The sequence below is a fragment of the Lotus japonicus genome, chromosome 6 (genome assembly GCF_012489685.1).
Source record: "Lotus japonicus ecotype B-129 chromosome 6, LjGifu_v1.2".
NCBI lineage: Eukaryota > Viridiplantae > Streptophyta > Magnoliopsida > Fabales > Fabaceae > Lotus > Lotus japonicus.
This window is the reverse complement of record NC_080046.1, coordinates 60,779,070-60,804,164: the sequence shown is the minus strand read 5'-3', so window position 1 is coordinate 60,804,164 and position 25,095 is coordinate 60,779,070. Positions and strand designations below refer to the sequence as shown.

General features: G+C 36.1%; 6 protein-coding genes across 6 annotated transcripts; 4 read left to right on the top strand and 2 right to left on the bottom strand.

Annotated features, from left to right (window-relative positions):
* The first annotated feature begins 1,273 nt into the window (after positions 1 to 1,273).
* On the top strand, positions 1,274 to 2,662 carry LOC130725704 (cytochrome c biogenesis CcmF C-terminal-like mitochondrial protein). The gene is given in 7 exon segments (XM_057576908.1): positions 1,274 to 1,348; positions 1,530 to 1,553; positions 1,555 to 1,620; positions 1,622 to 1,762; positions 1,765 to 2,182; positions 2,185 to 2,343; positions 2,535 to 2,662. Coding segments are annotated over 7 exon segments (1,011 nt in total).
* A 471-nt stretch (positions 2,663 to 3,133) lies between these two features.
* LOC130726351 (uncharacterized) lies at positions 3,134 to 6,168 on the top strand. The gene is made up of 7 exons (XM_057577606.1): positions 3,134 to 3,429; positions 3,529 to 3,595; positions 4,317 to 4,363; positions 4,905 to 4,992; positions 5,400 to 5,533; positions 5,638 to 5,736; positions 5,845 to 6,168. Exons 1-7 carry the CDS (start codon positions 3,205 to 3,207, stop codon positions 5,923 to 5,925), a joined length of 741 nt encoding a protein of 246 aa, XP_057433589.1. The 5' UTR covers positions 3,134 to 3,204; the 3' UTR covers positions 5,926 to 6,168.
* An 819-nt stretch (positions 6,169 to 6,987) lies between these two features.
* Positions 6,988 to 9,864, top strand: LOC130726827 (pentatricopeptide repeat-containing protein At4g04370). The gene has a single exon (XM_057578132.1). It carries the CDS (start codon positions 7,199 to 7,201, stop codon positions 9,521 to 9,523), a length of 2,325 nt encoding a protein of 774 aa, XP_057434115.1. The 5' UTR covers positions 6,988 to 7,198; the 3' UTR covers positions 9,524 to 9,864.
* A 960-nt stretch (positions 9,865 to 10,824) lies between these two features.
* LOC130725702 (uncharacterized) lies at positions 10,825 to 12,951 on the top strand. The gene is made up of 3 exons (XM_057576907.1): positions 10,825 to 11,049; positions 11,527 to 11,550; positions 12,635 to 12,951. The coding sequence occupies exons 1-3, from the start codon at positions 10,869 to 10,871 to the stop codon at positions 12,949 to 12,951; spliced, it is 522 nt and encodes a 173-aa protein (XP_057432890.1). The 5' UTR covers positions 10,825 to 10,868.
* A 166-nt stretch (positions 12,952 to 13,117) lies between these two features.
* On the bottom strand, positions 13,118 to 18,601 carry LOC130724401 (glycosyltransferase BC10-like). The gene is made up of 10 exons (XM_057575614.1): positions 18,081 to 18,601; positions 17,880 to 17,996; positions 17,303 to 17,403; positions 16,751 to 16,822; positions 16,535 to 16,616; positions 15,645 to 15,725; positions 15,391 to 15,432; positions 14,963 to 15,022; positions 13,858 to 13,998; positions 13,118 to 13,697 (listed from the first exon to the last, which is right to left on the bottom strand). The coding sequence occupies exons 1-10, from the start codon at positions 18,330 to 18,332 to the stop codon at positions 13,518 to 13,520; spliced, it is 1,128 nt and encodes a 375-aa protein (XP_057431597.1). The 5' UTR covers positions 18,333 to 18,601; the 3' UTR covers positions 13,118 to 13,517.
* A 708-nt stretch (positions 18,602 to 19,309) lies between these two features.
* LOC130723572 (lysine-specific demethylase JMJ26-like) lies at positions 19,310 to 24,373 on the bottom strand. Its single transcript, XM_057574677.1, has 13 exons — positions 24,283 to 24,373; positions 23,276 to 23,805; positions 23,048 to 23,160; positions 22,859 to 22,958; positions 22,601 to 22,730; positions 22,447 to 22,510; positions 21,664 to 22,348; positions 21,069 to 21,398; positions 20,379 to 20,690; positions 20,226 to 20,298; positions 19,857 to 19,942; positions 19,628 to 19,747; positions 19,310 to 19,517 (listed from the first exon to the last, which is right to left on the bottom strand). Exons 2-13 carry the CDS (start codon positions 23,798 to 23,800, stop codon positions 19,446 to 19,448), a joined length of 2,610 nt encoding a protein of 869 aa, XP_057430660.1. The 5' UTR covers positions 23,801 to 23,805; positions 24,283 to 24,373; the 3' UTR covers positions 19,310 to 19,445.
* Between the last annotated feature and the right edge of the window lie 722 nt (positions 24,374 to 25,095).

Here is a 25,095-nt window from a genome sequence, read left to right as displayed (position 1 = left end):
TAATTAAAAAAAATTATGAGTGGCCTTTGAGGGAGGTTTTTTGGAAGGGTATTGAGGGAGGTTTTTCTTTAGGGAGGTTGTAAGTTTGTAATTTATTATTCATTAAAAGAAAATAGAAATAAAAAATATGAGCTGTTTACAGAAAATAGAAATAAAGTTTTGATTGGACTTACATAAGAAAAATTTAGTACTATCTAGGCGCATAGAGAAGGTACGTACATTAAGGGTTGAAATATCTTGTACTCCCTTTTAATGCATTTCTTTGACTTAGAAAAAAATTAGCTATATATTGAAAAGATTAAAAAAAGGAAAAAATGTTATTGGTCATTGAGGGAGGCTAAATTTATGAGTGGTAATTTTTTTTTGTTACAACGGAAAATTAACAAAACTAAGCTAGAACATCCTGACACAATAAAGGCACGGCGTTAGTAGGAGGGAGGTGCCAGATTTGCCTCCTACTATGAGTCCTCGTTGCATATTAGATTTTACCAAAGCATCCGCTGCCAAATTGCGGTCTCTAGGCAGGTGTTGAACTGAAACCTACCACTCGCGGTGAAGCACCCCTCTAATCTGTTGAATCAAATCGCGCTGCTAAACTGATTCACATCCTGAGATCCCATCACCACTCCATCAGCTTAGTACAATTCGAGAAACAAAGAGGATGAAATTTATTATTCATTTAAAGAATATAAAATGAAAAGACAATACATGTTTACACATCTAGGCTTTTGTCACCGTAAGACAGCTCAAGTGGTAGGAGCTGGGCGACACATGTTGGGTAGGGGGAGATCAAGGATCGATTCCTGCCAGGTGTAATTTATCTTTCCGATGTAAAAAAAAAATACATCTAGGCTTTTTATAGGATGAACTATTTAACACGTGCAATGCACAATTTTTTATTTAAACTTGAAATATACATTTTTAATAAATTATTAGCATGGATGAGCTGGGTCATTTTGTTGAGTAGTTTGTGAGAATCAAATTTATAAATAATGTAAATTATGAATTTGTTTTTTGAAAAGGTTAATTATAAATTTATAGAAAAAGTATAGAAAGTGATAGTATCTCTATAAAAGAAGATGAATCATGTTAAAAAAAATCAATTTTATATACCACCACAATCAAAAAGTTTAGTGACACCAAATCTTGCCCATTATTTTTTTTTACAACAAAAAAGATACTTTATTGAATGATTAAACATACATGAGACCAAAACACAAAATGCCCCATAGAAGATCCAAACATGTAAAAAAGATAGAAGGGGACGACCCTAATGTTGTGTTGGCAAAGCCAACTTCTTGGGTTGCGGGCGGAGAAGAGCGGACGTGGGGACTTAGACCGGGGCGCAGCGTAACTATGAGAGCCATTCCATTTAGGGCGAGACAGAATGGGCGGGCACGAGCAGTCTGGTGTCCGAGCCAATTGGTTGGATAGACGACGACTACTTCACTTATTAGTTTAGTATTCGCCGCCTATCCCGAAAAAAAAAAGGGATGAAATAGAAAGAATGCGAAGCGCTAGCGCTATAGTATATAAATGGATTTTGGGGGGGGGGGGGGATTTGCTTCTTCACAAGCTTATCCCCGCTCCGATCGGCTGTTGCTGGGTCTCTCCATCTCTCGCCCAACTTCCTCCGGTCTTCGGCCCGAGCTGTATGAGGCAGAAACTCGCCCCACGTACGGTTCGGAGGTCGAGCCCCACCCCAGCAGTAATGTTGCGGCTTAGGTCAACTAACACAAAGAAGATACAGTTCACTCAACGATATTGCCTTTGGGTTCCGAACTCCATATGGGGAAGGAGCGTTGTTGTTTCCGAGGTCTCGATCATTTACATGGACCCACTTCTCATTCCATTTGTGGGAATTTGATGATCTATAAACCGTTCCTAACGAACGATCGCCTCATGTTTGAGCATGATGAATCACTTTGTGCTGACCTGTTGCCAATAAACTTTCCGGCCTCATATGATAATGGAAAACTGGAAAATTTTCTGTATCAGTGGATGAAGAATCGCGAAGATAATAATTTATGGTTGACCATGTTCCCAGAAAAAAGATACTTTAGAGAAACAAGGAACACGACTGAAGTGGCTATACATACAAATCCATTTACGGATAGATATGCTTCGATTGGAACTGGAAGTTCCAGAACAGGCGGCTGGTATACCACCATAATGAAACTGCCTTTTTTTTTATTCTGATAGGATTTATCTTGGCTTCGTTGGGAGGCTCGCGTAGTTTGTTACGTCAGCTCCAAAAGGATAAGTTGCGTTGGAATCGAGAAAGTTTAGTGGAATTCATAATTGCATTAATAAAATAAAAGGAGTCTTCAACCCTCTTAATCAATATAGTCTCGATCGGACTAAGGAGAGAGACGGTTAAGTACGGAAGCGAAAGCGGAGATATAGTCCCGCTAAATTCCCGGTGAGAATACTTACATGAGTAGCGATAAATTCGAATGAATGACTAGCGGCCATAAATCATTAAGCAATCTTAACCTTTTTCGCTTAGCCTTTCCTCTTGCTACCGTTACGAGATGCAGTATCCTCTAACGTCTTTGCTTGCACGACTTTCGACCGGGACCGAAAGAGGTTTCCTCGTAGCATCTTTCCACACAACATCGGTTCTGACTCTTACCTTACCTTTCTCGCGAAAAAAGTATAGAAAGTGATAGTATCTCTATCAAAGAAGATGAATCATGTAAAAAAAATCAATTTTATATACCACCAGAATCAAAAAGTTTAGTGACACCAAATCTTGCCCATTATTTTTTTTTTACAACAAAAAAGATACTTTATTGAATGATTAAACATACATGAGCTCAAACACACAAAATGCCCCATAAAAAATCCAAACATAGGAATTGAGCCTCATTAAAATCTTATTTGGAAAAACCCTTTATTATATTTGAATATTACGACTTCTTCATTTTCTTCCATTTTTTCATCTTTTTTGTAACTTATTTGTCACTTGGACGTAAAACCATTAAAAAATCAGTAGTTTATAAATGTGGACAAACGAATTTGAAATCCTTCTATACAAAATTTTTAGGACTCAAAACATATTAAACCCATTATTTTAACACAAAATGTGCTAATTAGTGGTGGGTAACAACTAATTAACACCCTTTCAAAAAAAAAAACTAATTAGGGGTGTTTAGTTCTTTTAATATATGTGCTGTGCTGACTGCGGAGGAGAGGAAGAAAATGGCATCGTCAGCCACCACAGACGGCGGCCCATCGCCACCGCTGAAGGCGGTGCTGGAACGCGTCCAACAGGCAGCGGAGCGGTCAGGGAGGGATGTGAAGGAGATCCGGGTGGTGGCTGCGAGCAAGATGAAGCCAGTATCTGCCCTCCAACAGGTGTATGATGCCGGACATCGATGCTTCGGCGAGAACTACGTTCAGGAACTCATTGAGAAAGTTCCCCAGGTTGGTTTCTCGATCATTGAATCAACTGCTTGCTTCCCTCATTCATTGTTCCTCACTCCTGAATGCTTCTTCTTCTATTTCATTCCTGATTAACCGCAGCTTCCAGATGATATCGAATGGCATTTCATTGGGCACTTGCAGAGTAATAAAGTTAAGCTTCTTGTTGGTATGTATTTATTCTTTATCCCTCTTTCTTTCAATGATTTCAACTGATTTGATCCCACTCTGTCTGTTCCAAATTTGTTTATCTTGAATCAGAATCATCCATTGTATAATATTAGATCAGCTTGAATATTCCATCCATTGTGTTCCAAGAAAAATACCAACGAGTTTCAATTTTTGAGAGAGAAAGAGAGAGTGTGAGTGAGAGTGCTATGATTCATGTGTGTCACATGAATTGGTTTATTGTGTATTTGGATGTCAGTTGAGTGCGACATGAACAAACTTTAAGAAGTGTTTCATTCACTTTTTATCTTGGAGTGCATGCTAAGCGTTAGTGCCAACAAATATCGAAACATATCATGATTAGTATAATTTAGTTAAGGAGATTGCTAGCTAGATTGATATAAAGTTATAAACTAAAGTTAGTTCGATTGAAATATTATCCCTTTCTGAAACTTGACCTTGAACATGAAGGTCTCAAGCTCATATATTAGTTGAGCTCAGTTTCAGTAGGGTTCATGAATGAACCATTGAAATATAGACACTAGCAGAAGTGAAGCCTCGTTTTTATTAGAAGCCATGCTTCCAAACTTTATTTGTTACACAGCTTCCATTTTGTGGAGATAGGTTCATGATGACATTCAAAATTTTGGTAAATTTTGGATGATTTTGGCAAATTTTGGATGATTTTGGCTTGATTTTGTTCTTCATTTGATGTTTCTCAGCTGGTGTTCCCAACCTCGCTTATGTAGAGACTGTAGATGACGAGAAGGTAAATGTTTAATTTTTGTTTCTTCCCATAATTTTATTTGGCAGAGAAGGTAAATAGATTTTGCCTGTGTATTCAAGTGTATTGAGTACATATATAAGAATGTGAATTTTACAATATGATGATGACTTTCATCTAAACATTCTCGGATTTCTCTTGGAAGGCAGAATTGGCTATATTTATGATTTATGATGTTGAAAGTGGTCCTTATTCCTTAGTAAGGATGCACCTCAGTGGTATAGATGGGCCTTACTTTAGTTGCACTCCACACTAACTAGAAGTACCTGCAGCGTTGCCATTTCGTCAATAAGTTTTGGGAGTTGGAAGTTGTGTCAAGTTCAACTTTGTCCCATTGAATGTTAATCTTTGATATCAGTTTCTGTGGAATTATGTTTATGCAATAAAAATTAATTTTGCAATGATCAACCAATGTATTTTAATTCAGTGCATGCATGATCTTAGTATCTTTTCATATTCTATTGCAAATGATGCAAATTTCATCTCGTTTTTGTTCTCTTTGACAATTTTATAATTTTCCTGACAGAAAGCAAATCTTCTTGATCGTGCTGTAGAAAAAATTGGCAGGAACCCGTTGAAAGTTTTTGTTGAAGTGAATACAAGTGGAGAAACATGTAAGTTACACTTGAAAGATTGCCAACTAATTCAGTATCTTAACAAAGTTAAATTGGTTGTGTTTGAAATTTATTAACCAAAGTAATTTTATTTTCTGTGGTTTCTTATAGAAATATATGAAAACAGAGTTAAAATCAGAAGAAAATGTAGGTCCTTATTCTTTTATTGAAATTATGTTTAGCAAATAACTGATTCTAACATCATTTTTCTAGATACAAATATGCAACCTATATTTATTAGAACGGTGTGCTTGATATAGGAGTTTGCTGGTTTACAATCTGTGCCCTACATCTTTGTTTTTCTTATCTGCCCCATGATAAACCATTGGTGGCATAATGGCATTGTCAATGTTTTCATTTTGTTCTCAATCTCAGGATTGACATTTGACTGTGCTATTTCCTTGCAGCAAAATTTGGTGTTGAGCCAGCTCTTTGTGTAGACCTTTTAAAACATATTGTTACAAAATGCCCAAACCTTGAGTTCTGTGGCCTGATGACAATTGGCATGTTGGACTATTCATCCACCCCTGAAAATTTTAAGGTAGAAACTACACATTTGGGATATGATGTATTAGTTTTTCAGGGAACTTCTTTTCTAGTCTTATGATTAATTCTTCAAACTAAATTTTCTTTTGTACTCTCCAGACATTGTCCAATTGTAGAAGTGAAGCTTGTACGGCACTTGGAATACCAGAAGAGAAATGTGAGCTGTCAATGGGCATGACTGCAGATTTTGAGCGAGCTGTAAGGAATCCTTTTTCTTAGAAAACATGGATTGTGGTGTGTCAATGGTCTAAGGGTAACTATTATATCTTCATGATAGTTTTTGACCAGCTAACTCAAATTTTGCAGATCGAGATGGGAAGTACAACTGTTAGGGTTGGAACTGCCATATTTGGACCCAGAGATTATCCACTGAGAGAAGAGGAGTAGCTTTCCTCATTTTGTATCTTGTTTGTGATTGTATTATGGTGCTTAGATTCACATGTCAAAGCCATAGAGCAGCATGAACAGATCATTTAAACTGGAAATAAATATTCATGAGCTCCAGAGAGAGCTTTGTATTCAGAATAAATGAATAATCTTCGAGACTGGACGATTGATGCATTGTTGCTTTCTGTCAAATGTAAAATCAAACGTATTCAATTGAAGCCTAACCAGTATTATCTTTGGAAAGTTCTAACCTTGTAGCACATCAGGGCTTGGCTTGTCTTTCTATTTTACATGCATGATGTGGTATGTCAATGGTCTAAGGGCAATGGGTATTTTTCCAATACACTTTTTTTTTGTCAATCCAATACACTTATAATGTGTAACATTACAAGAAAAAACATTGATAGAGGCATAGAGCCCAAGAATTGGTTGGGTGGAGAAAGAGCCTTAAGTCTCCAATTTTTCTTGACCAAAAAAAAAAAGAAAGTCTCCCATTTTTGTTTTGAGTAAGATAAATATAAGTTTTTTAAATAGTTAAATACCCTGAGTTCCCAATCTCGAATTGGACACTATTAATTTTTTGTATTTAAAAAAGAAAAAGTATTGACAGTCATTTTCCTTTACACCAATTTATGTTGGTTTGAAACACTAATCTTACCTTCAAAAAAAACACTAAACTTGGGTAGAAATCACAATTTTTGAGAACTAATATAATTTTTTATAGGAAAATTAAAAAACAAACAAGTAAACTACACTCCTAGAGCATCTTTAAAGAATCGGGATAACCCCATTAGGGGATCCTCAAGCACGGTGAACTCACATTGAGAAAAAGCACTCAACTCTCCAAAGGACCATTAGCTTCCCGAGAGATATGCTTAAGTTGAATCACCCAATCTCGGTCCAATAAATGTTGAACATCCGCAAAATCACTGCCGTTAAACTCAATGCGGCAAATTCTAACTTCTTTATTGATGCTTTGAGATACATAGAAGTTGCGACGCTAAACCAAAACATACACTAAATTATGCACGAGTAATGATATATACACACCTCATCTTTTAAACACTTCATTTCCACTTATTTTTGTTTCTACCTCTCTCATCTTATCATCTATCACATCTAAAACTTTCTCTCTCTTACTTTTTCTTTTCTTTCTATCTCTCTCCTCCTCCACCCCTTCCACCTCAAAATGAGGTGTGGATAAAACATTTTCCATTATGCACTGCCCTTAGTCATTCATATCAGAGCTGAGCAGCATCAAAAGGAATGGGTCATGTTGACATCCAAGCCAAAGCCAAACCCGCCGTCGCTGCAAACTCTGAGTGGCCTGAAACGGTGGTTGGTGTCACCACCACACCCACACCCTCCTTCATCTTCAGCCACCACACACTCATTCAATGCCATTATCAACCGCCATTCATCCCAAGGTGCTCACCGTCAAGTTCTTCTCACATACACCTCCATGCTCAACTCACACGTCCCTTCTGACGCCTACACCTTCCCCAATCTTCTCAAAGCTTGCTCCTCTCTCGACCTCTTATCCCTCGGTCTTTCGCTCCATCAACGCATTGTAGTTAATGGGTTGTCCACTGATGCCTACATTGCTTCTTCTCTGATCAACTTCTACGTTAAATTTGGGTGCGCTGATAATGCTCGCAAAGTGTTTGACATTATGCCTGAGAAGAATGTAGTGCCTTGGACTACTATCATCGGGTGCTACTCGCGCATGGGTCATGTTCATGAGGCATTTTCTTTGTTCCATGCAATGCGTTGCCAGGGAATTCAACCCAGTAGTGTTACCATGCTGAGTTTGCTGTTTGGAGTTTCAGAGCTTTCTCATGTGCAGTGTTTGCATGGTTGTGCAATTTTGTATGGGTTTATGTCAGATTTAAGGTTGTCGAATTCTATGCTGAATGTGTATGGGAGATGTGGGAACATTGAAGATTCTAGGAAATTGTTTGATCACATGGATCAAAGGGACCTGGTTTCATGGAATTCCTTGATTGATGCCTATGCCCAGATTGGTGATCTTTGTGAAGTTGTGTTACTTGTCAAGGCAATGATGGTACAAGGTTTGGAGCCTGATGCGAAGACTTTTGGGTCGGTATTGTGTGTGGCTGCGTCAAGAGGTGATGTAAAATTGGGAAGATCAGTGCATGGCCAGATTTTAACAGCTGGTTTTGACTTGGATGCTCATGTTGAAACATCACTTGTTGTAATGTACTTAAAAGGTGGGAACATTGCCATTGCATTTAGAATGTTTGAAAGGAGTTTAGACAAGGATGTAGTTTTGTGGACAGCAATGATCTCAGGCCTTGTGCAGAATTGTAATGCAGACAAGGCACTGGATGTTTTCCGTCAGATGTTAAAATCTGGAGTGAAGCCATCTACTTCTACTATGGGCATTGTGATTACAGCTTGTGCACAACTTGGATCTTTTAATTTGGGGGCATCAGTTCATGGCTATATATTAAGGCAAGAATTGTCATTGGATATCGCTGCTCAAAACTCTCTTGTTACAATGTATGCAAAGTGTGGCCACTTGAATCAGAGTTCCATTGTATTTGAGAAGATGAACAAAAGGGACTTAGTCTCCTGGAATGCCATACTTTCTGGATATGCTCAAAATGGCTTCTTAAATGAGGCCCTTTTGCTTTTTACTGAAATGAGGACTGATCATCAAACACCTGATTCAGTAACCATTGTCTCCCTCCTCCGAGGGTGTGCATCTACTGGGCAACTCCACATGGGAAAATGGATCCATGGTTTCGTAATAAGAAATGGCCTTAGGCCGTGCATCTTGGTCGACACTTCTTTGGTAGACATGTACTGCAAATGTGGTGATTTGGAGACTGCCCAAAGATGTTTCAACCAGATGAAAATTCAGGATTTGGTATCATGGAGTGCCATAATTGCTGGATATGGCTATCATGGCAAAGGGGAATCTGCATTGAGGTTGTTCTCAAAGTTTCTGGAAAGTGGGATTAAACCCAACCATGTGATTTTCCTCTCAGTTCTGTCCTCTTGTAGTCACAATGGACTTATTGAGCAGGGCTTGAGCATATACGAATCAATGGCTAGAGATTTTGGGATTGCACCAAATCTCGAACACCATGCTTGTGTGGTGGATCTCCTCTGTCGTGCAGGGAGGGTAGAGGAGGCATATAACTTGTACAAAAAAGTGTTCTCAGATCCTGCACTTGATGTTTTAGGCATACTCCTTGATGCTTGTCGAGCAAATGGTATTAATGAACTTGGTGAGACAATTGCCAATGATGTTCTTAAGCTGAGGCCTACCAATGCTGGAAATTGCGTACAATTAGCACACTGCTATGCTTCAATAAACAAGTGGGAAGGAGTGGGTGAGGCATTGACCCATATGAGATCTCTTGGCTTGAGAAAAATTCCTGGCTGGAGTTTTATTGACTTACATGGGATCATTACTACATTTTTCACAGATCACAACTCACACTCTCAGTTGGAAGAAATAGTGTATACACTAAAGTTTTTGAGAAAGGAAATGGTCAAAATGGAGGGACCACACATTAACCTTGAAAGCATCACAAAATGTGCTGAGGATTTATCTAACCAGGAGTAATTCAAAGATTGAGTGGCACTATTGGAGTATCCTGTGATGCTGCCGCTGCAAAGTATTTGGATATCCATCGAAGATATTTCCATAGCAGATTGACTGGCACATTTGAAGTTTCCTGTGAATGCCACTGGATTGTTTTTTTGGGTTGATATGACATCATAGTGCTATGAACACTTCGTAACCTACGAGATCTGTCTCAACCAAAATGTATACATCATATGTACAACAAAATATAAAGTTATCAATCATTGATTTTTTTTATCTATTGTCACAACTTCACAATTTTTCTTTTAAAGTGCTCTTTTCATTTAAAAATACTTTAATCTCATGTAATAGACAGATAATTTTCCTGATGCATTTGTCTTTCTGTATGAAATGAATCTTAAAACAAAGTAAGAAAATGTGGTTATAAAAGGAAATTCCCTGTTGCATTCTCCTTGCCAATGATATTATTGGAAGTCTCAAAACAAAGAAATGAACTATTGTATATAAATCTATATGTTTCTTTAATTGGTCTACATCCTAAGACTAACCTAACCCATATGTAAGACTAAACTCTTAGACACAATAAAAGATCTACATACCAATCAACAAAAGAAAAATTGGAAACTTTAAATCGACAATAGTCAGGACCAAGCTATGGTCTTAATTCTTTCCAAAAGAGATGGAATTCATTGTTTACCATTTCTTAAAATAATATTATTATATACTCACCAAAGGGACCAGGCAACTGCCAACCATTAGGCGGTCAAAACCTTCTTTGGAACCTTTCAGTCTAATTTTATTTCTATGATAATTAATATATATAGAAAACAATTAAGTGACTTAAATTGTTCTTTTTTTTGAAAGTGAATTGTTCAATTGTAAATAAATCATAAAACAATTATTTTTTTTGCTGCATTGGAAAAAATCATAAAACAATTATATGATAACCATATAACTCACCTCTCATTTAGCTGCAATCATAATTATATGACTACACCTTTAATTAAAGAGTTTAATGGATATGCACTGACAGTGTAAAATAGTTTTACACAGTCATCCAATCAAAGCATGTCACATAGGAGAGATAATTACATTTGACTTTAATTTTAATTAAAATAATAAGATATTTTTTGATTTGGCGGAATTCAATTGGATGTCTGTGTAAAACTATTTTACACTCTCAGTGCATATCCATTAAACTCTTAATTAAATGACAAATTTTATGTGATTATTTGGTTTAGTTTTTCTCCGAAACGTGAGACAAATACGCGAATATATTGAAACCAAACCTTAACCAATTCTCAGTCAAGATCCTCTTCCCCTGTTGTCTGCCAAACCAAGAAACAAACTGAAACAAAAAAAGATGAACAGGAAGCAGCGAAAGGTGTTCACATTGTTCATGTGGATTTTGGGATTGTGTCTAGGCGGTTACATTGTAGGACCACCCTTGTATTGGCATCTCAATGAGACCTTCGACTCCATTTCTTCTTGTCCTCCTTGCCACTGTGATTGCTCTCTTCAACCCCTTCTTTCTCTCCCAGAAGGTACTTCCATTTTTTTATAAATATATTCATTCTCCTTTCAAATAAATCTTTTTATCTATTTCCTTTTTTACTGATCATGCTTGATTGAAAATACAATGTTTACTCCAAATCTCAGTTATTAGAAGCCATCAGTTGTTACACTCAGTTTTTTGTTCTTACATTTAAAATATGAAATATTGAAACATCATATAATCAAATTGATATGCAAGTGTTAATTCCTTGGTCGTTTTGATGCATTCTGATTCTGCTAATATTTAGTTATTTGTTATACATTCTGCTAATCACGGTTTCTAAGGTCTACAATTGGATTAGTTCATGCTAAATCATATAATGTGATCAATAGCTAAACTTTACAACTGACTCTGAGCCATGTAATGAAAAATAGGAAAGTGGATACATACTTTTTTAAGGTTTCTTGTGCTCATACATTGATTCTTGATTGCTAATATGGTGTCTCAACTTGTTTTTCTGCTGCAGGATTGAGCGACAATTCCATTCTAGGTTCGTTCTACTCCCTTTTTCTTCTGCAGGATTGAGTGTGCTTAGAAACATAACATGACTATCACATGATCTATGGCATGGTCACTATAACTTACAATAAGCTACAACTGATTGCTTTTGTCTGAGTGGAAATAGCCATTTGGCACGATTCCAAACACTATATTCGAATCAACTTCACTTTTATCAAAATCAATTATAAAATCTAGAAGTTATAGTCGACACATGCACAAATTGATAACATTATTATTATCATGACTTCATGAAGCGAGTTGTCAGGAATTAATATAAAGATAAATAAAAAATTGTAAAGCCACTTTTGTGTGGCGGCCGGAGACGTGAAAATGTGAGACTTCTCCCTATGAATAACAACTTGCACAAGTTGATTACATTATTATGATAATCACATCATGAAGCAAGTTGCGATCAATCAATACAAAGATAAAATAAAATATTGTAAAGTCACTTTTGTGTGGCAGTTGGAGACGTGAAAGTAGTGAGGCTTTCTCCCTATAAATAACTTTGCATAAGTTGATAACATTATTATGGTCGTGAAATCATAGAGCAAGTTGTGATCAATCAATGCAAAGATTAGTAAAATGTTGTAAAACCGCTTTTGTGTGCAGTTGGAGACGTGAAAGGAGTGAGACTTCTCCAGTTCTCCCTATAAATAACAACTTACACAAGTTGATAACATTATTATGGTCCTGCCATCAATCAATACAAAGATAAAAATAAAACATTGTAAAACTACTTTTGTATGGCTGTAAGACGGAAGGGTGAGGCTTCCCCCTATAAATAGCAACTTGCACAAGTTGATAACATTATTCCAGTCATGCCATCAAGTTTTTACTATGATTTTGGGCTTTCTTAACACTAAAGCAACAAAGAGTAGAAACTAGAACCGGGCTAGTAACACTATTAAATATGTAAAGTGAAGTTTACATATTAATCAAATAATTTGTTTCACATTGGGGAAAATATATGTAGTTTTGGAGGATAATAATTCTAAAAGGCATGCATAAAAGTTTAATGTATGCTACCTTTCAGTCATGGAAAAATTCATAGTGCATTACATATATTATAGATTGCATGAGGCAAGACCCAGAGGTGAGTGAAGAGGCGGGGAAGAGTTTTATAGAGCTTTTGTCCAAAGAACTGAGGCTGAAGGAAGATAAAGCTAAGGAAAAACAAAGAGTTGCTGACATAAAAATTTTAGAGGCTAAGAAAGTAGCATCACAGTATCAAAAGGAAGCTGACAAATGCAATTCAGGGATGGAGACATGTGAGGAGGCTAGGGAAAGAGCTGAAACAACACTTGAAAATCAGATGAAAGAAACTGCTTTATGGGAGCTCAGGGCTCGCCAAAGAGGATGGTCAGATACTACTGCAAAGAAATTTTGAGCCTATCTTTAAGCCTCTTACACTGAATGGGTACAATTATCATCTTCTTCTTGTTTCTCAGTAGTTTGTTGATTCTTCCATTTATTGATGCTTTTGCATTCACTTGATGTATTATTTAGTGAGAAGTACTTTCTCTTCATGGTCTGAGTGGTTGGCATACAAGTCAAAAGCAAAATAACTTGAATTCTCACTAACCAAATCTTGCTCTCTATTAACACAGGTATCCTCCTCCATGAGAGGACAATTCAAAATATGACTGACATTAGAATTCCAGCTTTGCAAAATAATATTTCTAGATGCCACTAAACTAAATGCTTCATTTTATATTATAACCTACTTTCTACTCTCTGACTGTTCACTGTGGGACAATTGTGGTTTGTTGTATCAAGCCTCTCACTGAGCCAGATAAAATGGTCCCTGTCAGCTCACCTTTGTCTCCAATATCTAATCTGTCGTATGTTGTATGCTGTATCTAACTTGGAAGTGATTTCCTTTAATGCCGGAAGTATACATCTAAGCAGGTCAGTATACGGCTAAAAAGACGTTCGAGAGAAGCGTTAGACATGTCATGGTGGAGTGTCTAACAATGCAGAAATTTCAAAGTGGTCAACAACTCCCTCGCTCAACAAGCGCATAGCAGCTCCCTGAGAGAATTTCCTAGCAAACAAGAAACACGGAACGAATGTTGAATTGGTACGACACCATTCTATCCGGTATTCGGTCTCATAATAAACATGGCGGATGTCCTGTTCAAAAAACATAAAACATGAGATAATCATAGTAAGGTCCTAAGAATAGACTCATAAATGAGGGCAAAAAACCCGGCTCCCCCCAAAGAACTTCAAATAATGGATCCTTTCAACCCCGTAACTGGCTAAAGTTATGTATGAGGAAGCAAAAGATAACCTTCATTTCCTTGATCCTTTTAGGGCTAGCATTTGCATAGCTGAAAGTAGCAGGATGCCAGCCTTTATTCTCCGTTTTTGACTGGTTCCACAGGGTATAGGTTATTGTTCTACGTTCAAGTTCACCTTCAAGGTCACGCATCTGGAAAGAAAACAAAAGAGAAATGCATATCATGATCTATAACATTGCAAACATACAAATTAATCCTTGAAGAGTTATTATAGGTCTGGTACCAAGAAATAAGAGAGAATGTGTTCATTACAGAAAGCCCTATTTCCCAACCTGCTCAATGCGGAATATAATTAGGAACGGAGAAAAGATACCAGTGAAATGCTGAGCGGGTTTGAGAGCTCAGCCCTCTCCACCGGTCCATCCTTTACAATCTGAAGGCCCCTCAACAGCCCATATTGTTCTCTTGCAAGTAACCAACTAACTAACTCTATGTTAGTTAGTGGGTTTGTTTTACAATAAAAAGACTTCTAGGGGCTGGGATCCTCTAGAGCTTCCCTACGACTACTCTCATAGGCCCTTCTAAGTTCTAATTGGCAGTCTATTCTTATGAATACCCCTCCACCCCCAAAAGAAAAAGAAAAACTTTCACCTTGTCACCAAGGGACGAAGAAAAAACCTCTGACAGTCTAGTTACTGATTCCCAACTGTTTTCAAAGTCAGGAAGATTCTACCATTTGACTTGTAACTCATATGCTGCTGTCAACAAGAGAGCAAGGGGTTTAACTTGCTTGTAAGCTGCAACTACCTTCTTAAGCCATACATATAAAAATCAATATCCCAATTTTACAATCTGGATACTCCTCAACAGCTTTTGTTGTTCTCTATATATCCTTCTACCAACTAACTAACTCTATGTTAGTAGGTTAGTTTAACAATGAAAATGACTTCTAGGGGCTGGGATCGATCAACTAGAGCTCGCCTAAATCTACTCTCATAAACCATCTAATTGGAAGTCTACTCCTATCAAGTTACTGCACATTATTTCATTAGAGTAATTTTGAATAAAGAAGAAATGAGAATAAATAGGATTGAAGAACGCATCCCCCAAACAACAAAAGTAGTTAACAATGGAAACGACATCTCAGTATCTTACCGCAAGCAATGTCTGCACATAGTGTTCATCTGGAATACAGTTGTGCTGCTTCTGAAGTTTCTGCAGTAACACGAAAACCATAGCAACTAATTATCAGTATGAAAATAAAAATCTATACATAAATGAGTATGGAGTAGCATCACAATATTATCAGTATAAATAACAACAGGGTTTCAGCATACTTAATAGGGAAAGTATATTGTTGAAGCTAACAGGGACAAAAAGAAACATGGTGCATAGAGGTTCCATTAGCCAGTTACAATTATTTGGAACTACCAGCATAATCCCCCCTATCTTCAAAGAACTTGAATTAATAATTTCTGATTAAAAGCAAAGAATATGCTTCCCTATTATGCATAAAATCTGACAGTAGCATGAAAGCATCCAGTAACAACTTAGAGCTAGAAAATTAAAATTATATCACTTACAAGATTCAGCTTTCCCTTTCTGGTATCAATTGCTGGACGTCTCTGCCAAGTGAGAAGAAAATTAGAAAGACTTTTCTAACACATTGCAGACTTACAGTCAGTCTAGTATTGTATAGATTGTAATATGCTGGAAAGTAATTCTACATGATAATTTTGATGTAACACCAACCAACTTTAATAAAGCATGAAAGCAATAAAAAATATTGGAATCGACTTAGATTTGTAGTTAGGCTAACTCATGATCGATTACACACCTTACAGAACTTCTTGAAGACAGGAAAAGTAACATCATCATCTACAATCACTTCTGCATGGTTACGAATTAAGGTGATCCACTGGAAAGAAAATGCAAGAGAAATTCAAATTAAGACAATTTCTATGAATAAAATGTTGAAAATTTCATCCTATAATCCCAATGTAACAAACTAACAATTAACATCTGTTTGGTATCGATAAAAGCAATCAAACAACAACAAACCAAGCTTTATATCAACAAGTTTGAAAAAGGACGGCATATCCTTGCCTATATAATTTTAAGCCATTATTAATCAACTCAAATGAATGAGTATATTATCATATACAGAACACGACTTAAAACTACCTACCATCTACATGCAGAGTAAAGGAACATCAAGGGAAGTTTGGCAACCAATAAAAATGGTTTAGAAACATATAGATTCATGCTATTTGTAACTAATCTTAATTTATTCCATTTGGTTAAAATCTGTCATCATTTCATAAACAAATTAAGTTATACAGATATATTTAGAGAAACAGGCAACATATAGAGAAACTTTTAATTCAAAAATGGACTCAAATAAGTTTTTCCCCCAAATTTTTAATACTCTCCAAACACTTCATTTTAAAACCTGCACCAATGTTGCAAGTCATCCCGTTTTTAGAGTTTGGCAAACACCCCCTTATATTTTATCAACTTCACCAAGCCAAATTGCTACTTCTTCATCAGCAAGTATCAGCTAAATTTATGAGTTTACAAGAAAAATAAACATCTAAACAGTAGGTTCTGACAGATTGGAGAAGGAGATGTTCTACTAAAGTACTAAACCCAATAGACAGAAACCTGTATGATTGGAAAAAAGAACATTGAGGCTCACACACTGAAATAAAAGTTAAGAGAAATAACCTGGGAACCTTTACGCCATTTTTCCCTTGGTATCTTGGGTGACATTTTTGGGTTGTAGCGGCCCTCTTTCACATCAAGAAAGCTGCAATGTAAGCAAATTAGTTAGCTACACCTTTGAAATATCTCAATTACACAAAAAAAAATGTATGGATATATACATGAACAGTAAAAAAAGAATGAGTGCGAAGCACCTCAAGAACCAAAGCCTTCTTCTACCTGTCCACAAAACTCTTTGGAGAAACCATTACATAATTGTACACATAGGAAAAGTTGTACAGAGGAACACAGCTGCACACAGAAAACAGAAACTCAGATCGTTACCATGGCCAACTAAGTACTTGCAAAAATATATCTCAAGTCCCAACCCGCCCCTGCCCTGATTGATGAACAAGAACAACAAAAAACCAAGCCTTTTTTCCCATTAGGTGGGGTTAGTTACAAGGATCATGCAGTGCCAAAAAGCTCTACGTTTACCTCTAAATCTCTTAGTGGTTGGCCCTATAACATTTCTTAGTCTTCATCTATCTCTAGCTATTGAACTATCATCCATCTGGTCCATCCTCCCAACCAGGCCTTCTATGGGTCTTCTTATTACACATCAAACCCCCTAAGACGAAATTATACCCGAGTTTTCTCTCTAATAACTGTATTCATAATCTTATGATTTTTAAAGTATCCACTCATCCTTAGTAGTCAGCAACAACCAAGAAAAAGAAACATAGAAAAAAAACAGCTCCTACAGGAAACCTACAACTTGAAAACACCAACCTGTCGGAGAGAAGAACAAATCTTTGATTTGCAGGGTCTTCCAAAGCTGCTTCCAGTAACAATCTTTCAGCCTGAATCATAGTTGATTCTCCCCATGATACCTAAGATATGCACCACTAAATTCTTATAATTATAAACAAGGGACAAAACAACACATTCCAATACCAAACACAATACATGACATTACTACATTGATTGAAAATTAGTTATACTTATTGATTGAAAATTTGACAAATGGGATGATGATCGTGCGCAAAGACATGTATAACAAAAGGTGTTCAAGTTTTAGTAATTGAATTACTAATCAATGGTTATATAAGTATAAGTGTATAACTACTCATTTTCCTTCTAAAAATGATTTCTTCACTTTAGAAGAGGTAAATCCCACTCTAAAACATGAAATTCTTTGCTTCTTATCAATGGAGCACATTCAATGTTCAATATACCATAGATATAATCATATAAAGTAGGTCCAAGTTAGGTTTTTTTTTTGTTTCCATCTTCTCCTTTACGAAAAAGGGTAAGTGCATTCACAATCAGAAATGAAATTAATTGCATAGAGAAATTGCAAACTCACCTGAATACTATTACTGAGTTGTCGACCGTAGAAGAAGTGCGACCTGGTGGTTGACTCATCCAACACAAACCCAGGCATGGAATGAACAAAAATCGAAAACTTCGCCACTTCCCCATTCTGCAAAGAAAAAAAAAATTGAAACATTCCCAAAATTTCCAATTATTGGTGAATCATTCCCAAAGGAGAAAGAGGACGACGAACCTGGAAGAAAGCACCCCAGAGAAAATCAAGGGGGATGTTGCGGCGAACGAGGAACAAGAATGCGATCTTGGGTGGGCCATCGAAGACGCGAGGAATTCGAATTGGGGGTTTGTGAGTGACATTGTTAGCAGAGTGAAAGGTGAAGAAGAGAAGTAAAACGACGACGGAGGAGATGGAAGCGGAGAGGAGAATCAGCAGCTTCCAGCTGAAGGTAGTGGTAACGTGGCGGCGCTTGATTCCTCTCGCCGCCATTGCTCCGATAATTGCTATGTATGTGTGTAGGATCAATGAGATGGTGTTGAATTGGGATGGGAGGATAGAGGGAAACAGCTATGTGGTTTCGTTGTTCCTGTAACTTCTCCTTTGTCTTCCTTCCATGTTCATGGCATCTGAGCTGTACAGCGTTACGTTGCTTGCACAGTTGCACCTGTTCTCAAGAAAACGAACCAGAATTGGAATTGGACTACCACGTCAAAACGTCGTCGTTAAGATTCTGATCGTGGGTCCCACCGGCACCGACCTCGAAATCTAGACATTGTTTTGGAGTGCAACCAATGGATGCAATACACGTTCCATTACAAATACTAGTTAAGGTTGGTTACACAATGTTATAGGTAAGCGTAATTGACAATATTCATGTTCATGTGTGATGGCTATTCCATAGTCAATGTTAACACAAAAGAGAATAAACCAAGCTAATATTCATGTTCATGTGATGGCTATTCCATAGTCAATGATAACAGGCTACCCTCATTTTTGAAGTAACACTTGGCACTAAGTAATGTATCATTGAGAATTTCGTAAGTTTGGAGTCGAGAACATTGGTTAAAAACATTTAAACTGAAGATTTTATAAGAAATGTGATTTATAATTCAAATTTCAAAGCCTTAAAGTTTTAGGTAAAGATGTGATGACGTCCGATTCAATTCGTATCTTTTTTTTTGGCATGAGTTCTCCTCAACATGTCTCACTGTGCCTTTGTCACGTTAACAAAGTTTTGGTTGTCCACGTTGCACCTCTTCTACTTTAATGATCATTCATTTGCTATCGCTTTAAAAAAATTCGGGCTTTAATAAATACTTTGGTTTCCATGTGTATGATTCTGAATGAACATGATTAAGGCTGCCAGCATAATAACTTTGAATACTTGAAAAAACAAAGGTGGCTGCTGACAAAGAAATTTAAAGAAAATGATAAATTTTTCATTGAAAATTAATGTGTATCTACAAATACATATCTGAACTCTCCAATACTTCAAATGAATTTTTATCAGAGAAAATTGAAACTTTGACATATAAAAAAGGCCTACAAAAAAGTCATAGAAGCTATACATCATGACGAGCTCGATTGAAGGATTGAATCCAGTCAAGAAGGACTGACTAAAGCTTCTAATTCCTTGACAGCTTGGTCAACAGCATAGACTATCATCTTCTTTATCTGTTACATCAAAAAGATCAACTTAATTAGTTTGAAGCTCACATCAGAAGAGAGTAAGGCAAAGAGAAGACATAAGGAAATATATATGTTATAAGGAGAAAATCAATCACCTCAAGTTTATCTTCTCTGGCCTTGTGATTCTTTGGAAGTCGTCGGAACTCATCGGTTACACGCATGCACCATTGGACGTTTTCTGGTGACACAAAGTCTGCAGCAACTTTTGTGCATGACTGCAATATGGTAAATGATTCATTAGAATTATAGCTAGACACAATACAATCAAAGAAGACACGGTCCAATATGTATATGTGTATCAGTAGAAGAGATGTTCTATTTTACCTTGAGATTCCTTACTTGATGTGGACATCCAGCAGGAATAAATACTGCCTCTCCAAGTTTCTGCTCAAATGTCCAAGGTTCTACACCTGAAAGTTCAACACTTATGTTAATCATTTATGAAAAATGGAAAGTGTACGAATTTAGATTTCCTACGGTTGAATTTTCCTAAATTCATTGCTGTCACGGCTCCATAATCGTCTGATATCAGGACTAGCTTAGATATAAAGAGACTCGATATTTTCAATTTAAATTGCCATATTTTGATCAGACAACTACAAATATGCAACTGCAGTGAATTTTACAAAATGTGACTGCATGGAAGCCGGATTAATTGCACAATGAGCAAGCAGTTTGCAATTGTGCACTTACCAAATTCCTCCTTTAGCTTCTTCTTGTGCTCCAAAGTCAAATAAAAACATTGGTCAAGAATTGGATGGACAACCTAACAAAAACAGAAAACAATGAGCTTCAAACATTAAAAAGCAAGGATAAGCACAAGTTTAGGCAAAGTGTGATACATACATGTTCAACTGGAGAACAGTAAGTGTGTCTGAATTCTTTAGAGTGTTTTCTTAGATATGCTTCTAGCTTTTCTGTATCCTCTCTCCGAAAGATGTCCCAAAGGGCACCACCACCTCTTTCTCTTGTTTCTTCTGGAAAGATCTTTCCATTGATCTCAATAGGGCTCTTCTTCCTATCTTCTTTCTGTTCTCTCTTGTCTTGAGCATGCTGCTCTTTTTCATCTTGGGCCTTGTGTGCTTTTTTCAATTTTGAAATAGCAGAGTTTTGCTCATTCGTTAATATCACCTCTGATGTATGAGTCAGAATATTCACCTGCAAAAATTATTGATAGCAACAATCAAACATTTATTAACTTTAATTTATCTCTCACATTCCAACAAAACTACAACTAACTTGTACAGATTTTATGTCTTTGGCAAAAATGTAGCTTCATTGTATAGATTTTATGTATTTACAAATCCTTCCTTAAGATTTTAGTTCCCATGAGAAATTTTAACACTTCGAATGGATAAAACCTTCTTAATGTAGGAAAAAATTATATTTTCAATGTCTCACAGAATTTGTTTGATTTGTCTGAAATCTTTATTAGTTGACTTAGAACTCAAAAAAGCACAATTAGAAAGGTTATTGAAGAAGCCCATACATAGAATGAAGAAAACTAGGATTTTGAAATCAAAGAACAAGGCTTACCGCATCTGACATATCATAATGAAGGTTGGTTACAGAATCTCCTCTTCCAAGTTCTTCTTTAGTCCCATAAGCAATGTAAGATTTTGGACCCAAGTCAGGCTTTAAGTATTGGGCTGGCAACCTTGCAGCAAGGTTGAGGATTCCGGCTCGAGGATCACAATACTCTTGAAATGGCAAGCAACGGATAAACTCGTCACAATGGCGCGGTAAAACATCATCAAACTTGTCAGAGGGGGGCCAGTCTCTTAGCTTTAGCATCTCTGGCCACAGATTGCTATATGTTCTTCCTTCTGTATAACCTTTGAAGAACTCACGAGTGCTAATTTCCACCTGCAAAGATTTAGAAGGGTGAATGAAAATTTGGTCCATATTCTAGTAAACTTTAATGTTATGATTGGGTGATCTATGATAAGTGGATACTGAAGTGCATGAAAAAAACATGATCAATGAAAATTAATAGACTATAATGGAAGAGAAAAATCACATCATATGCCTCATGCATACATATTTAAATGTAGCAGCTACCTTATTTGGAAACTTATCATTGTTTGGAAATGTTAGTATTAAAGCACTAAATGGGACAACAGAACCATACCTCATAACTAGGCAAGCATTCAATGGCCTTCACTTCTGACCGATTTGAGCCAAAATTTTCACAAATTGCTCGCCATGTGACCATTGGTTCCCAACTCAAACCTGTCCCTTTTTTAAGAACATCACGAACTATGATCGGTTCACCGCTAATCCAATGCTTTTGGAAGAGACATAGCCCTTCTTTTTTGAGGTCACTTGAGACAGGACAGTATATGTTATTGTCATTAGTACCATCTCTAAAAGCAGCTCTTATCATAGAATTACAACTTGGTACTGCTTCTTTCTGAAGATTTGTTTGTTCAATTTGGCAGAAAGTTTTTAGAATGTGACGAGCTTTGGCTTCCAAATCAGATATCCACCCATTTGGAAGCACGCGCTTAAGCTCCAACCTAGAGCCACCGCAACCCCCAAGTTCTACTGGTGCACATCTAACACTTCCATCACCGTTAGCACTCCATTTGGAAAATTTCTTAATGTGACCTTCTGAAGTCCCTAATTCACAAGATGCTGGTAAAGGATAACCACCATGCATATAGTCAACCCCCCTATTCATGTATTGAAACTTCACTTCAGACCGGGGTGAAATACTTCCATTGCGTATTTCTTTGCAACAGTTAAGGCAGATTTCAAAGGAACACTTGGGGCAGCTTCGATGAAGGTCAATGATTGAAGTAGCACAATGATCACTACACAAAGAGCAAAACATAGAATAAAAGATCTTAGGAAAATTGTAAGGGGTCATGGTAATACATTAGGCAAATTAAGGAACAGAATAGATAAATACCAATAGATGCGTTCATTGACGCCACAAGCAGATGGTGGTATCTCAATCTCAGAACATGCTTTTCCTGACATAAAAGATTATTGTCAGTGATGTTTTAAAAGTGGAACGAAAAAGAAAAAGAAAACACAAAGAAGAGAAAGCTGAAGCTTAATACCTTGTATTTTAGCTTCAATCTCTTGCTCTTGACTTTGTTCTCCATGAATTTTTTGCATAAATGGAAGAAGTGAGTAAATCATATATTGGAGATGCTGGACTTTTTCACCATCTGTGATTGTCTTGTGTGCCTGAAAGTAGATATAAAATCAGAAGGCAAGATAAAAAAGTATACTCGTAATTCAAATAACATTAAACACTTTCATTTTGACAAGAAAATTTAATTTGATGGTGTTTACTGCACATCAGTAAAACAAACCTTAATGGTTCCTCGTGAACGCAAGCAAATGTTACAATTGCAATTTTTACGGCAAAAGGTGCACATCTCTGCCATATCTGCTATTGACATAGCTGGATACCTGTGTGCAAAAACGAGAATAGTTAAATTTTGTAACATGAACAAATACATAAACCTTTAGAATGACTATTTAGGTGTAAACAGTGGTACCATTGTTTGATGCACCGCAGACAGTACATTTTCTGACATTGAGTGCAAGGTACAAATGCAGATCTTTCTTTTTTCTTGCACTGATGACATTTTCTGGAGTTTTTGTCATTGTCCTGTTAACAAAAATAGTTAAGCATTTGTTAAACAAGGATGCAAGTTGGCTCAACCTACCAAAATTATTGTCATGAAGTTTAAGTACAAGGAATAAGTATTGAGAAAGGCACTTACCATCATCACATTATCCAGTTTTCTAGCTTTGCTTCTGGACTTTGAAAGAGCATCTTGTTCCAAGTTGTTATTCAACATCTTGTCTTCAAACTTTCTTTTAAGACACTTCTTCTGCTCATTCCCTTTCCTGGATGGAAGAAGTTTACTAGTACTCTTTGAAAATCCTCGAACATTTTCTTTCCCTACTGACTTTGATTTTTCATTATCATGATGTTTATGAGCTTCTTGAGCCTTTCTCTTCTTTGAAACTTCAGAATCTCTTGAGCATCTTGAGATTTTGTTAGGGTTACTATCAGTAACTTGATTTGACTTCTCTCCAAGCCAAACTGAAACTTTTCTTTGCAATGCAGGAGTCATCTTTATACGGAGCAGAGTGCATCTGTCTCTTCCTGAATTTGGTTTCTCATAACACCATCCTTGATTTTGTGTCTGTGGAATTCCAAAGGAATTTGAACACCTTCTGAAATCCAACTTCTCACCAGAATGTTGACTTGACTTTCCTTGTCTCTGATATCCAACATTCATTATGACTGCACAGAAATCAGTGAAATAAACTCACTCAGATAATTGCATTAGGATTCATGAATACAAATGTGATTACTGATTACAAGGTTGAAAACATATTAGTTAACAAAATTTACATTAAAACTCATCCTATTTAATTTTTGGCTATCCCAATTCCCAGTTGCTTACAAATCAAGCCAAAACAGTAGGGCCTTGAGTTGACTCAAGTGATCAACTCAGTCAACTCAATAAACGTAAAATCAATTTCATATCCAATAGCCTAATCGATAGATGGAAAAAAATGATAAATTAAACAAAACGGGATTGAACTGTATAAACACGGTTCCAAAAATTGATACATTTTTTCATGTGTTTTGATTCTTGAATGTGACACAGGACACATGAAAAGTTGTAATGACCAGAAACTAGCTAGGAATTCAGAATATGCATATGAAATTAACGAGCAAAAGAGTGAGAACAAATGAACAGAAAATGAAGCTAACCTGATTATTGTGAATGAAACAGCGTTTGTTTCCAGAACAGAATGAGAGTGAATGAATGAATGCTACTAGAGATTTGACGGCAGAGAAGAAGTATATGAAGAAAGTTGGTAACTAACTAGTCAAAGTCTAGTTAGCAATAAATACAACTACCTAGCTTGCGCGTGAAGAGACCGTTTTTTAAGGTAATATATTTTCTAACCAAATCAAATCAAAAAGATTTTTTTTAGATTTTGAAATATATTTGCTCTTTTCTAACTTTTTTTATTACTTCTTTTTATGAAAATCTATTCTTCCCTTTTCTGATGTATAAAAATATATATATATTATATTATATTATATATATATTATATTATATATATATATATATATTCTTCAAATCTGATTAATTTAATAGTAAGAAATTTTTTTATTGAAATGATCTAATAGTAATTAAGAAGATACTTTTAAGAAAGAGTGAGATCTCATTTATTGTATACATGAAACTGATGAAAGTTGTATTAATTATCATTTTTTTAATTAATTATTACAGTTTTCATTTTTTAAATTAAAATTAAGTGTTTGAATTAGAAATAATAATTGCCAGCGTACTTTCGTTAAAATAAAAATTTGAATTAAAAAATCACAATATTCTAAGTAATAAATAATTGACTCAATAATGATTTTTACTGATACATTTTTTAATTATTAATCAAAATAAAAGCGTAATCAATATTGATTTGGCTTTATATAGTATAAAAATATGCATATCACAATTTGGCAAAGATACATATAGTAATAGAGTTTAATAAGTATGCACTTATGGTATAATTTTTG